The sequence below is a fragment of the Lepus europaeus genome, chromosome 18 (assembly GCF_033115175.1).
Source record: "Lepus europaeus isolate LE1 chromosome 18, mLepTim1.pri, whole genome shotgun sequence".
NCBI classification, from domain to species: domain Eukaryota; kingdom Metazoa; phylum Chordata; class Mammalia; order Lagomorpha; family Leporidae; genus Lepus; species Lepus europaeus.
The window spans coordinates 2744874-2755000 of record NC_084844.1 but is presented as its reverse complement, the minus strand read 5'-3'; the positions used below and the strand labels follow the sequence as shown (position 1 = coordinate 2755000).

Below are 10127 nucleotides of genomic sequence, written 5' to 3'. Positions count from 1 at the left end.
CCATCCAGGGCTCCCAGGTGGGTGCAGGGGCCCAGGCGCTTGGGCCATCGTCTGCGGCCTGCCCAGGGTCCAACTGCCCGGCCTGCCCAGGGGTCCAACTGCCCCTCCCCTGCCTCCGCAGATTCTTCCGCGGGAGAGGTGAGGGCCAAGGGGGAGGGGCAGGGGGCCTTGTAGGTCTGGAGCTAGAGTCATGCGGGTGCTGTGGTCAGTGCCTTGACCACCAGCCACGGTGGGGAGCCCGGGCCGTGTGAGTCCAGACTCACGAGGGCTGCCCGGCTGTGGTCCTGCCATCCGGGGAACCTCCTGGGCCCAGAACACTCCTTTCCCCTGGGGGAGGGGGCCCTCGTTTTACTCAAAGTGACCTGGAGCCAAGCTGGTGGGCTGGGCGGAGCTCTGCTGGGCCAGCGGGAAGCGACGTCACGATGCCGACTTTGCCGTGGGTTTGGTAGAAGGGGTCTTAGGGCCTCTCTAAAGGAGGAGGAATTCAGCCAGGTTTCCTTTGGTTCCAAAGAGGAGGGTCTTGAGGACGGCCCCCCTCCGTCAGCCCTGGAGCCTGGGACCCCGCGGGGCTGTCACACACGCACACGAGCACACACACACATGCACACCCACACCCACGCACGTGCACACACCCACACACACGCACACACGCTCACACGTGCGCACACGCTCTCACACACACGCACGTGCACACATCCACACACACGCACACACGCGCACACACACGCGCGCCCTTCCCGTCCCTAACCCTGCTGCATCCTGGCTTGCATCTCTTCTCACCCGGGTGTAGACAATCCTCCTGCAGCCCAGAGACAGGCGTCCCAGCCAGCACGCGAGAGCCCGCTTTCCTGGGATCAGGGTGCTGGCTCTCGCGGGGGGCAACTCCCCCCACCAGGGGGCAGCCGTGCGGCCACACCTGGGGACATCTTTGGCCATCACAGCTGTGGCCTCTGGTGGGCGGAGTCAGGGTGCCCCTGGACCACCCGCAGGGTCCAGCCCCACCTGCTGAGGAGGACAAAGCGGGGCCGGGGTGGTGGACCGATCCAGGTCACTTCTGACTCCTTCCGTTACTTCCGACTTTTCCAAAGTGAACACGAGGGGGCTTCAGACAGTTCACGGAAAGACGGAATTAGAAGGCAGGTTTATTTCGGTGCCCAAGTGTCAAGCTCCGTGCGTAATTCTCGGCTACTGTGCATGAACTCCCATGGACTTTTAGGAGACCCATGCATTTGCTATCCTGGGCTCGGGAAAAAATTGTTTAAAGAAAAGACTCTCTTCCCTTTAGCGGCTGAAGCGTGGACTTCAAAGGAAGAAACGGAGCAATTATCAAGGCGCCGAGGCAGCAAGCAGCGAGGAGTAAACGTGCAGAGAACTGGACTTGACAAGTATTTGTCGAGCCGCAGCGCAGCCTGGCTGGCCGGGGACGAGGCAGCGCGCGCCGTCTGCTGGGTGCAGACAGACAGACATGACAAATGGACCCGGACAGGGGAGGGGGAGCTGTTCTTCCTGGGGAGGGGTCTCCAGACGCTTCCGGAGGAGCAGGAGCTGCCTGAGCTGGGTCTCTCCTGCGGGCCAGGCAGGGTCCGAGGCTGGCCCGCCCGTTTCTGGGCAGCCCCCTCAACTGATAGGTGGACAGTCTTGGGCTAACTCCTTTCTCCGGGTCTCTCCTTCCTCCCGTTAGTTAATCCATAAATAACGACCGTGTATGTCCTCTTTACTGTGGCTTGTACGAGGGCTGTGAAGGGATGAACGTGACAGTGAGGAGGGGTCCTCAGACCCCACGCTGGCGTGCAGGGCCACGGGATAAACTGACATGGGGTAAGCTGTGTCCACTACATGGACACAGCGAGGGCCGGTGCCAGTGCTGGGCCCGCTGGGCGGGTTATCAGGAGGAGGAGAAAGGGAACTCCCGGCCAGGGGAGATGGCGTGGGGGAGGGGACGGGGCCAGGAGCTGGGGGCTTTCTGCATATTTAACTTGATTTATTTGAGAGGCTGGGGTGGGGGTGTCCCCCATCTACCGGTTTACTCCACGAATCCTGCAGTGGCCAGGGCTGGGAACTCAGTCCAGATCTCCCGCGGAGGTGGCGCAAGCCCCGGTGCCCGAGCCGTCACTGCTGCCTCCTGGGTCTGCCCTGCAGGCGGCAGCGGGGGAGTGGCTGCTGGGCGTGGAACCCAGGCCCGGCCACGGGCTAGCCCCCTGCCCCGCCTGGGGGCTTTCGGAAGAGCCCCCAGGCCCCACTGTGCATCTGCGTTTTAACAGCGGTGCTCAGGTGTGCACACCCAGGTCTGGGAAGCAGGAGGCTGGACCACAGCTCGAGGTGTGCGGTGGGCCCAGCTGGGAGGGTGCGGCCTGTGTCCTGTGGGAGCCTGGGAGGTGAGGGTGGGGATGGATGGATAAGGATGACGGATTAATGACAGACGGGTAGATCGGTGGGTGGGTGGATGATGGATGATGGACGGGTGGGTGGGTGGATGATGGATTAATGGATGATGGACGGGTGATGGACAAATGGACGAGAGACTGATGATGGAAGGACGGGTGGGTGATGGACGGACGGACGGGTGGGTGGGTGGGTGGGTGATGGACGGACGGGTGATGGACGGACGGGTGATGGATGGACAGGTGGGTGGGTGGGTGATGGACGGACGGGTGATGGACGGACGGGTGGGTGGGGTGGGTGATGGACGGACGGGTGATGGACGGACAGACGGGTGGGTGGGTGGGTGATGGACGGGTGGGTGATGGACGGACGGGTGATGGACGGACAGGTGATGGACGGACGGGTGAGGGACGGTCGGGTGATGGACGGACAGGTGATGGACGGACAGGTGATGGACGGACAGACGGGTGGTTGGGTGATGGACGGACGGACGGTGGGTGGGTGATGGACGGGTGGGTGATGGACGGACAGGTGATGGACGGACGGGTGATGGACGGACGGGTGATGGACGGACGGGTGGGTGGGTGGGTGATGGACGGACAGGTGATGGACGGACGGGTGACGGACGGACGGGTGATGGACGGACGGGTGATGGACAGACGGGTGGGTGGGTGGGTGATGGACGGACAGGTGATGGACGGACAGACGGGTGGTGGGTGATGGACAGACAGGTGATGGACGGACGGGTGACGGACGGACGGGTGACGGACGGACGGGTGATGGACGGACGGGTGATGGACGGACGGGTGGGTGGGTGGGTGATGGACGGACAGGTGATGGACGGACGGGTGATGGACGGACGGGTGATGGACAGACGGGTGGGTGGGTGATGGACGGACAGGTGATGGACAGACGGGTGGGTGGGTGATGGACGGACAGGTGATGGACAGACGGGTGGGTGGGTGATGGACGGACAGGTGATGGACGGACGGGTGGGTGGGTGGGTGATGGACGGACGGGTGATGGACAGACAGGTGGGTGGGTGACGGACAGGTGGGTGGGTGATGGACGGACGGGTGATGGACGGACAGGTGATGGACGGACGGGTGATGGACGGACGGGTGATGCGTAGTTGCTGGGTGGACTCCACACGTTGACGCACACATAAGCTCTCTGGCAAGGGCGGGGAGGCCTCCCTGGGTGTCCGGTCCGAGCAGCCCCTCTGTCCTTGCGGCCCCGGCTCTCGGGAGGGCGCGGGTGGTAGGGAAGCTGCCGGCGGGGCCTGGCCGAGCGCGGGCAGTGGGAGGAGGCACGGCCGGGGGTGGCCGGGGCGGTCAGCCCTCCGGCCCGGCCTCTCGTCGTCCCGACACCCCACGGGGCCTGGGCTCTCCCGCGGTGGGAGGGGCTCCCGAGGCCTGCGGGGGGGCAGCAGTCACGCCCGGGCCAGAAGGCCGTCCCCGGTGTCAATCCTCACGACGGAAGATGGGGCCCGCGGGGCTCGGCCCAGCCCACGCCTGACTCCCGGGGGGGGCTGTTCCGCGGGGTCTCCGCGGGGCCGGGCTAGGGGTCCGCACAGGTCCTCCGAGGCGTCAGGTCCGCCTTCTCGGGGCACGAAGTCGGCTTAGACTGGGCCACAGGCACCGTCCCCCTCAGAAACGGCCGAGGAGGGCGACTTTCGGGCAAGGACGGCAACTTCCGGTACAGCAGTGTGACTTCCGGGCAATGACAGGCGACTTCCGGTACAGCAGTGTGACTTTTGGGCAAGACGGTGACTTCCGGCGCAGCATGTGCCACTTCCGGGCAAGGACGGCGACTTCCGGTACAGCAGTGTGACTTCTGGGCAAAGGACAGGCGACTTCCGGGCAGGGATGGGCGACTTCCGGCGCAGCACTGTCACTTCCGGCGTAGCACGTGCCACTTCTGGGCAAGGACAGGCGACTTCCGGTGCAGCACGTGCCACTTCCGGCAGGGACGGGCGACTTCTGGCGTAGCACTGTCACTTCCGGCATAGCACGTGCCACTTCCGGGCAAGGAGGGCGACTTTTGGGCAAGGACAGGAGACTTCCGGTGCAGCACGTGCCACTTCTGGGCAAGGAGGGCGACTTCCGGCACAGCACCTGTGACTTCCGGGCAAGGACAGGCGACTTCCGGCGCAGCACGTGCGACTTCTGGCGCCGGCAGGCGGGCTGTGCGTCCCCGGGGAGTGAGGCAAGGCCGCGGACAGTGAGCACGCGGGGTGCTTTGCGTGTCGGAGCCCACAGACTGTGCCCCAATGAGCTCAGTGGGGACCCCCCCCCCCCCGCAAGGCGCCCCTTTCCCAGGCTCTTGTTGCGCCGGCTTGGCGCCCCCTGGTGGCCGGAAAGCAGCTTGCAGGCGCCGGCAGGCCGAGACCCGGCCGAGGGGCTCCCTGCCAGGAGCTGAGTGACAGCTGTCACTCGGGCTCAGCAGGGAACCGTCCTGAGGGGGCGGCTGGGGGACTTCTGTGGGCCAGGGGCTGCTGGATGTCCGTCCCGGGGGCCTGGGTGGGCACAGAGAGCGCCGTGGGGTCCGGGTCTGGGAGCAGGGGTTGTGTGCACAGGTGTGTGTGCAGCCTGGAGAGTGCGTGCCGTGTGCAGGTGAGCGTGCACGCATGGTGCGTGTGTGTGTGCATGTGTGTGCGTGTGAGTGCCCGTGTGCATGTGTGTGCACGTGTTCATGTGTGTGTGCATGTGTGTGCACGTGCACGTGTGTGTGAGTGCCCTGCGCATGTGTGAGCGTAGGTGTGATGCCCTGGGTGTGCCCTGTGCACGGGGCAGGGCGAGTGCTGTGTGCGGGTTTGTATACGTGTGCCCACGTGAGCGCATGGGCGTCGTGGCGCGTGGTGCAGTGGGGTGAGCGCGCGGGGCTGTCTCGGGAGCGGGGCGGGTGAGCCCCTGACCGGGGCGCCGTGTCCGTCCCCAGGGCGCGGCGGGAAGATGGGCCCGCGAGGACCGGGCCTCGTGCTGAGCGCCTGCCTGCTGCTGGCCGCGTGCGGCCCGGCGCTGGGCCGGGGGCCGCGGGGCGCGCAGGAGCCGCAGGAGCCGGAGGGGACCCGGGAGCCGCCGCCTCGGGACGCGGACGACAGGTGAGGGCCGCGAGGCGGGGTCCGGGGGCTGGCGGAGGGGAGGCGACCCCGACCCCCGGGGAGGTCGCGGGGCTCGAGGGGGTGGGGCGGGGCTTCGCCGGCGTGGCCACGCCCCCGCGGCGTGCCGGCTCCGCCTGTCAATCATCCACCTGTCATCCAGAGCCCAGGCGGGGTTGCGGGCTTCGGCTGCGCCCGGTTCCCAGCAACAGGCCGAGTCCTCGCTGGAGGCTCAGAGCCACCTTTAGGGCGGGGGGGGGGGGCGAGCAGCGACCTGGGGCCCAGGGACCCCTGCTTGCCGGCCCCCTTCGCCTCCCACTCCCCTCCTCTCCCCCTCCCCTCCCCTCCCCCTCCCATTTCTCCCCCCCCTCCTCTTCCCCCCTCTTCCCCCCTCCCTCTTCCTCCTCCTCCCCAGTGGACGGGCCAGGGGGTGGGGCTGCAGGTCCCCCGGGGGGGGGGTTTGGTGTGGGGCCTGGTGGTTCTCTCCAGGGCAAGAGGCTGGGGTTTGGGGTCCAGGACCCGGGAGAGACGTAGGGATGAGGGGCGCTGAGCCTAGGAAGCAGGGGGCATCCTCGGATTGTCGGGGGATCAAAGGAGGGAGCAGTTCCGCAGGGAGCCGGGCTGTCGGGAGGGGCCTGGCTGTAGCCCCCCTGGCCGGAGGCTGGACAGAACCTGCGGGCAGAGCGCTCGGCGCAGTGCCTCAAGGTGCCACCAGGGGGCAGCGCGGAGCTGTCGCCACCACCGCTGGGGAGCTGGCCCTTGGCCGTCTCAGGCCACTGCACTGAGCTGCTGGGGATGGCGCTGAGCTCCCCCCCACCCCACCCCGCTGACAGCCGGGTCGCTTTCTGGTGGCCCCAGGTGCACGCGGGGACCCAGCGTTGTGCTAGGGCTGCGGGTTCCTCCCGCGGGACTCAGAGCCTTGGATGCCAGGAGACAGAGGGCAGGAACCCCGGCCCGCGTGTCACTGACCCAGTGTCGCTGTTCCCTCAGGGATGAAGAACAAGAAAAATACAGGGCTGGCGGGGGCCAGGACCCCCCCACCCCCCAGTGCTTTCGCTGCTGTGACCCCTCAGCCCCCATGTACCAGGCGATCCCAGCGCCCCAGATCAACATCACCATCCTGAAAGGTGAGGGCTGTCTCGGGCATGCTGGGGCCCTGGGGTGGGCTGGGCCACGGCAGAGGGGCTGCCCGGGGCGGGCGGGGACGCTAGGGCCCTGGGGTGGGCTGGGCCACGGCAGAGGGGGCTGCCCGGGGCGGGCGGGGGACGCTAGGGGCCTGGGGTGGGCTGGGCCACGGCAGAGGGGCTGCCCGGGGTGGGCGGGGGATGCTGGGGCCCGGGGGTGGGCTGTACCACGGCAGAGGGGGCTGCCCGGGGGGAGGGGACTCTGGTCACCTTCAGAAGTTCCACCTGCGCCCCACAGTCCTGGCATGGCAGAGGCCAGCCCAGCGCCATGCTCACTGGGAGTGGTTATAACCCAGGCCGGAGCCTGGCAGGACAGCTACGTCCGTTGGCACTGAGACGAGCTGGGGCTGGGGCTGGAGCTGTTGCCTGTGGACAGGAAGTGGGGCTGGGGTGGGTGTGGCTTCCGCGTGGAGCTAGAACCAGCCCTGAGGTTGAGTGTTTGCTGGACGAACTTCAGAATCAGAGCCCGAGGAGCCTTGGACAGGGTGGGCGGACGTAGGGCCAGGGGCCGGGTCCGCCCTGCGGTGGGGGGACCAGGGCCGGGAGAGGGCGCGGAGCCAGCACTCACGTCCTGCTTTCCTGCCCCGTCGTCCAGGTGAGAAGGGAGACCGGGGCGACCGGGGCCTCCAGGGGAAATACGGGAAGACGGGCTCGGCGGGCCCCCGGGGCCACATCGGGCCCAAGGGGCAGAAGGGGTCCGTGGGGGCCCCCGGGGACCGGTGCAAGAACCACTACGCGGCCTTCTCGGTGGGCCGCCGGAAGCCGCTGCACAGCAGCGAGTACTACCAGACGGTGGTGTTCGACACGGAGTTCGTGAACCTGTACGGCCACTTCAACATGTTCACCGGCAAGTTCTACTGCTACGTGCCCGGCGTCTACTTCTTCAGCCTCAACGTGCACACCTGGAACCAGAAGGAGACCTACCTGCACGTGATGAGGAACACGGAGGAGGTGGTGATCCTGTACGCCCAGGCCAGCGACCGGAGCATCATGCAGAGCCAGAGCCTGATGCTGGAGCTGCGGGAGCAGGACGAGGTGTGGGTGCGGCTCTTCAAGGGCGAGCGCGAGAATGCCATCTTCAGCGACGAGTTCGACACCTACATCACCTTCAGCGGCTACCTGGTCAAGCACGCGGCCGAGCCCTAGCGCCCGCCGCCCCGCCCCCACGTGCGCCGCAGGGCCCCCGGCCCGGCTTCCCCTGCTCTGCTTTCCCGGCTTTGGCATTCAGCAGGCGCCCTTCCAGGGGAGCGGGGCGCTGTGGCCTCATGGCCTCGTGGTCGCGCACTGGCCGCACACCGCCGGCAGGAGCAGGGCGTCCCTGGGGGTGCCACCCACCCCGTCCCTCTCGCAGATGCCAAAGGTCTTGGAAGATGCCCGTGAACCTCGGAGGACAAAGCCGGGCGCCGCTCAGGGAGAGCCCTTGGGCTGGAGGCTGCTGGGCCTCTGCTCCCAGGAGAGCCCCGGGCCGCGGGGGCCCCACGGGGGGGGCTGGGCCTGGGGTGCAGGAAGCCACATGGGCTTCGTTCCTTCAGGCTACGCGCGAAGCTTCTCCGGGGTCCCTGCGGCCTCGCCCCAGGCGCCGCTGGTCGGTCTGAGCCTCCGCAGGGAGGGGCTTGGTGCTGGGGCAGCACCTGTCGCGGGGGGTGGGGAGGGGAGGCCACGGCGCCTGTCATGGGCCTGGGCTAACAGCAGCTGGCTCTCTCCAGCCCACCTGCTCCTGACCTCAGGGAACCCCATCCCGCAGGCGAGGTGGTGAGGAGTAAGCTCCGAGTGCGAGGAGCTGCTCCCCGGGCCGGGCCTCTGCCAGCACTCACACACGGTGCTGTTCCCCCCGCGGTGGGCACTGGGGTTGGATTCTGTTCCCATCAGCCCATGCACGCCATCCCCGAGCCCTCAGTGCGGGAGGGACCCCAGAGCAGGGAGAGCTGGAAGGAACCGCAACGGGTGCCCTGGGCCTGTTTCTGGGGCTCCTGTGGGGTCAGCCCTGAGACCATGTGGCAGAGGACACAGCCCCTCCACCCCTGGGCTCAGGGCTCACTCTGCCGAGGCAGGAGCTCGCGCCTTTGCTGGGTCTCCTGGGCAGGCAGCTGTGAGCTCGGGTGCTTGGCTCTCGCTGCTTCAGGGTCGAGTTCGCTGATGTCCAGGCCCGGGCCCGCTTGGAGGCCACGTGGGCCTTCCTCCCCGCGTCCTGCTGGCCCTTGGTCTTGACCCCGCCTCCTCCCTGTGGGGTCCGGTCACCCCTCGGGAGGGCTTCTGCTTGTCCCCCGTCACAGGCGCGTTGCGGGGGGCAGAGCGCCACCTGCCCCCGTGCTCCCCAGCACTCTTTCCAGAAACCAATAAACCCGGGATTGTGTTTTCCTGCACACTGGCCAGCCTGCTTCTTGGATCGAGTCCTCCTCCGCTTCTCCCCCACCCCTAGTTGCCCACCTCCTGCTCTTTGCAGGCCTGGGGGCCCCGTGCTCGGCTCTGGGGACTTGGGGATGCCGGCGGATGCTAAGCCCGGAGTGGGCTTCTCCAGGTAGGGGGGCAGCACTGGTCACCGGGGCAGCTGGCTTGTTCGCAGGCACAGCCGGACAGGTGGCCCCGGGGGACGCCCCGTGGATTTGCTTGGACAAGTCTGGGGACTCGGGTGTTGGGGGCAGGAGGCAGGGGCTTCCTGTCCCGAGCAGGACGATGCCCTGGGAGAGGCAGCCCCCAGCCTGGGCAACTGTGTGAGTGCCCCGGGGCTCCTGTGACAAACACACCAGCTGGGTCTGGGGGTTGGCGATGATAGAAACCCCACACACCGGTTCTGAAGCCGATGCCAACGGCAGTGGGGCTGGGGGGGGCATCGTCCCCGGCTCTGCCCCGTTCTGGGGCCCCAGGCGCCCCTGAGCTTGTGGCTGTCACCCCGATTTAGGGCCCCGTTCCCACAGCCGGGCTGAGCCCCCTTGTCAAGACCCTGATACCACCCAGCTACGAAGGGCATTCCCACTGGTCCCTGTCGCAGGCCCGTAGGACTTGGGCGTGGCTTCTGTGGGGACACCGCGTACAGCCCACTGTGATGCGCCGTGGCCACGGACATGCCCGCCACAGCCCCTCACGCCTGGGCGGTGAAGGACACCGTGTACAGCCGGGTGAGCAGCCGGCTTCCCCCGCGCCTGGCCCTGGTGTGAGCCCATGTGCTCAGCCTTGGGCTGTGGCCAGCCTGGGGCCCAAGGCCACTGCGTGGCCGCTCTCAGCTGGACGAAGGGCAGGCCCCCTCGCCCCACAGAGCCAAGCTGCTCCCAACCCAGCTGAGGGCTTTTCTCTCTCTCTCTCTCTCTCTTTTTTTTTTTTTTTTTATAAATTTTATTTATTTGAGAGGTAGAATTACAGAGAGGAGAGGGAGAGACAGAGAGAAAGGTCTTCCTTTTCCATTGGTTCACCCCGCAATGGCCGCTGCAGCCGGCGCACCATGCTGAGCAGAAGCCAGGAGCCAG

At 67.3% G+C, this 10127-nt stretch overlaps 1 protein-coding gene across 1 annotated transcript in view; it reads left to right on the top strand.

The window, feature by feature from the left end:
* Positions 1-9031, top strand: part of C1QTNF1 (C1q and TNF related 1) — a 29545-nt gene extending 20514 nt beyond the window's left edge. Inside the window, exons 2-4 of the mRNA XM_062216914.1 lie at positions 5323-5485; positions 6473-6609; positions 7262-9031. Coding sequence (XP_062072898.1) covers positions 5337-5485; positions 6473-6609; positions 7262-7812 — 837 coding nt within the window. The 5' untranslated portion in view covers positions 5323-5336 and the 3' untranslated portion in view covers positions 7813-9031. The remainder of the gene's footprint in view (positions 1-5322; positions 5486-6472; positions 6610-7261) is intronic.
* The last annotated feature ends 1096 nt before the right edge of the window (positions 9032-10127 follow it).